Source organism: Buceros rhinoceros, unplaced genomic scaffold (genome assembly GCF_000710305.1).
Source record: "Buceros rhinoceros silvestris isolate BGI_N320 unplaced genomic scaffold, ASM71030v1 Scaffold48196, whole genome shotgun sequence".
NCBI classification, from domain to species: Eukaryota; Metazoa; Chordata; class Aves; order Bucerotiformes; family Bucerotidae; genus Buceros; species Buceros rhinoceros.
Genome location: NW_010420175.1, coordinates 2,320 through 6,056, shown reverse-complemented (window position 1 = coordinate 6,056; position 3,737 = coordinate 2,320). Strand labels below are relative to the sequence as shown.

Below are 3,737 nucleotides of genomic sequence, written 5' to 3'. Positions count from 1 at the left end.
GCTTACCTTGGGCAGGCTCTCAAATGCATTCCTCTGCAAGATTAATGTCTCCAGATGAATTAATCTGTCGCAGTTTTGAAAAAGAAGATCTGTTAATTCATTATCTAAAAAATTTAAGTATCTAAAGGGACTGTCAGATGAAGGGCACAGCATATGTATCATCTCTGATTCAGCTATTGTCAAGGCCTCAATATTCATGTCTGCAAATACTCTGTATAGGTCATTCTGTGTGAAGTACAGGTCTGTGACAAGGACTTTCCTCATTGACAATGCTTTCATAGAGGTACCTGAATAGTTTAAGTGCTTGCTTTTGATTTCTGACAAAAATTTGACATTGTTAATACTGAAGTATTCAATGGATGTATGCCATACGGTCTGAAAAACATCAATAACAGTCTCCCAGTCCACTGACACATTTGTCAGTGTCAGATTTTGTAACCTGGAGCCTTGTTTGAAATTAGATAATAGAGCTATTAATCCTTTTACATTGTCATTCGTTATTTCAGACAACGACAGGTTTTCTGTAGTATTTTCTATCACAACCCAGTCAAAATTAGCTTTGGACTGATGGCTATTTGCGTACAGCAGTGGCAGGCTCTTGATTTTTTTGTCAGAAGCATCTTGTATAAAACTGTTAGGATCAGATTTAAAGAGTTCATTTTCCACAGACAGGCTGACATGGTTCCAAAAAGTTAATGCAAACAGACATTTGTGAAGAAAAAAGGTTTTGGGAGATCTCATCTTTTCTGATATACTGGTTTCTTGTTCCTTGGAGATGCTCAATACTTTTCTTTGTCCATCTTTGTTCTAATCCTGTAGCAAAACAAACATACAAAACAGATCATATCATGAAATGGCTCTGGAGGAGCCATCATCGAGACTGATATTTTAAGGTTCCAATTTCTCATCTCTCCCTTTGACTCAAGAAGCAATGAAGGCATCCATTATCATTCAGGAGAGGCATTCTTTATTCAGAGAATACCACTGAAATCTCTGTTTGGTATATATGCTGTATTTAATATTTAAAGAGTCTCTTTCCTACAAAACATTCCTGATTTCATAGGTGACTAAAACTCTCTGCTTACTTACAGAATTACTGTCGTGAGTCAATGTATTACGAAGTCTTCCCACAACTGTATAATATAGAAAGTACAATACCTGAGGTCTGTATGGTCATCCTCTCCTCAGATACTCTTTTGAAGGATATGAACTAGACTCAGAGACTTTTTTTTTAAATGGACTCGTGACTATAAAACCTGTACTGAAACACGGTGGTGGTGCAGGAGAGTGAATCAAAACCTGAATGTCTTTAGGTAGCTGAGATCGGTCATTAGTTCTCATTTTAACTGGGGAGATCAGGGCAGGGGGTAGGATGTTCTCTATTCATGCTATGGGAAAGTCCACAGAAGAGTTCACTTCCTGTCCGGGCTTGAGCGTCTCTTAAATTTAGACTGAGTGTGGGGGTGTCCCCATGTCTGATTTGTTAGGTGTACACAGAGGACACCAAACATACCCTGAAAATGTTTGCATGCTACACAAAACCTACCAGTTGTAGAACCTCCGTACACAAAATCTAGCCCTGATCTAAGGTCACTCACCTCAACTGTCTCTGTTGTGAAAGAGAGGCTTATTTAAACACAATTTGGAGAAAACTCATAAGCAATGGCTTTGCTTTGGTTTTCCCTAATGAAAGACACTTCTCCTTTGTGAATGTAGGAGTCCAGGGTAGCCAGCCTCCCTTTGTTCAAGTCACCCATTGTGAATATTGCCTTACGTCTCCCTTCAGATATTGACATGAATCCATTAGACTGTCTTTCTCAAAGAGGAACTAATAAGAACTTAGCTAACAATTTAATATGTGTCAATCTTGATTTGAAGTTGTTTTCCAGATTTCTGAAATCTTTTTGTTTCCTCAGAACACTCTTCCCCTCCTCCTCCCATTCCTTTTAAATCATAGTTGTTTTCTGAACCTTATTCATGACTGCAATAGCTTTCAACTTTCCCTTGATATTTAAATGGCTAAATTGTGAGTTTATATTTCTAGTGACTCTACAATGAGACAGTAATAGCTGTTACTTTGTGGATTAAAGCTACAACCTCGAGGACTACTTCCTCTGTACCATTAACTATTCAACAACCTTTCTTAGAATTACGTTACTGGGTCTAAAATGTACACTCTCCCTGATCTAACACAACCTATATTAAAAAATCTCCATAGTACAACAGAAAACAGTCCACTGAGCTCTTTTTTAAAGAATGCTTGAAACTGGGCTTGAAAATCATCAAGAAATAGTGGGGCAATATGGCAATTTTTTTCCAGCCTTTTCCCCAGATTTTCATTTGGAAAAATTACATGCAGTTTTACCAACACAGCCTTCAAAAGGTGTTTGGGCATGTGCAGGGAACAAAAGACAATCAGCATCCTCTGTCCTGTTCTTCCATTTGTTTGGGCAACACTACTAATGTGTACATAATCAAACAAAATATGGACCTTAAAAAAAAAACAAATCCTTCTACCTTCAAATCCTTATTCTTTCTTAGGACAGAATTTAGCAGTATCTAGGGACTAGATGAAAGAAAGATATGATTCTTCCACATGTGCTTAATTGTCTCTCTCATTCCTGCATCCCAGCATTCAGTCAAATAATTTAAGTGTACCTTCAAACCTTCTTTACAATATCCTATGAAGCAGCAAAATTAGCAACTGTTATTATTCATGACCCATAATTTGGGGGCTAACACTGGAGAAATTATCCATTATAGTCACATCCCTTTTAATTCAGAAGTATCCTCAAGTCTTCAAACTTGACAAAAAAGATCAAGATATAGGCAGAGAAGCAATCCAGCAGGATAAGCAAATCGAGACTATAGTTTAAAGATAGGGAAGAGATAAAAATTGAGGTTTTTAAAGAGTTTTTCCAATATAAACTCAGTATAAACTAACTAAACTTTCATGTAAGAAACATATGGCATGCACTGAGCTATGATGGTTCAGTATTAAGGCATGTGCTTTGCAAGTTACCAGCATAATACAAGACTCAACTGTTAAAAATACATCTTTCACATGGATGAAACATGTCATTGAGTTAGACTCATTCCTGAACTACAGAAAAACTATAAATCACTGTGACCCCCTTAACTATGGGTGTAGTGCTAATAGAAAGAGACTGCTATTTGGCTGGCTTCTTTGGATAAATTCACTTAACTTAAGCAACTTCACTCTCATTTCTTACCCATACACTTGAAAGTATATCATACACTACTAAATAATGGAAAATACTTTTGCTATGGAACACATGGCTCATTTTCACACAAGATGCAGAATACAAAACAGTATTAGCCATCTATCAACCACATAAAATCAATAAAATAAAAAGTTTCTCACCAGAAATCCCTGCTCTTCGAAAAAGCAGAAAATGTCCTCAGGAAAAAACAGAAAGAACTTCCTCTAACTCTATCCTGCTGTGCTGCAATACTCAGGAACGCCCAAACATTTTATATAAATGTTTGTGCCATCTACTGACAGCTTATGAAATGGCATTTAGTTTCCTTCAGATGTATTTTCCACACACCACATTACTGTAATTTCCTTACTATTTAATTATTATTGAACTATGTGCTTTCATGCTTTGCAACAGATTAAGTGGAGAAAAAAATATTTTTACCAATTTTCTGTCTTCGTCAAATTAATATGAAAGTAAATACTTCTTTTGATCAAGTGTTACAATGAAACTCAA

The 3,737-nt window shown here is 36.4% G+C and overlaps 1 protein-coding gene across 1 annotated transcript; it reads right to left on the bottom strand.

Moving 5' to 3' along the window:
* Positions 1-6: 6 nt before the first annotated feature.
* On the bottom strand, positions 7-2,685 carry LOC104496110 (toll-like receptor 1; the record flags this gene model as incomplete). The annotated part of the gene is made up of 2 exons (XM_010139187.1): positions 2,518-2,685; positions 7-813 (listed from the first exon to the last, which is right to left on the bottom strand). A coding segment is annotated over exon 2 (735 nt), but the record flags the coding sequence as incomplete, so codon positions are not given.
* Positions 2,686-3,737: the final 1,052 nt, after the last annotated feature.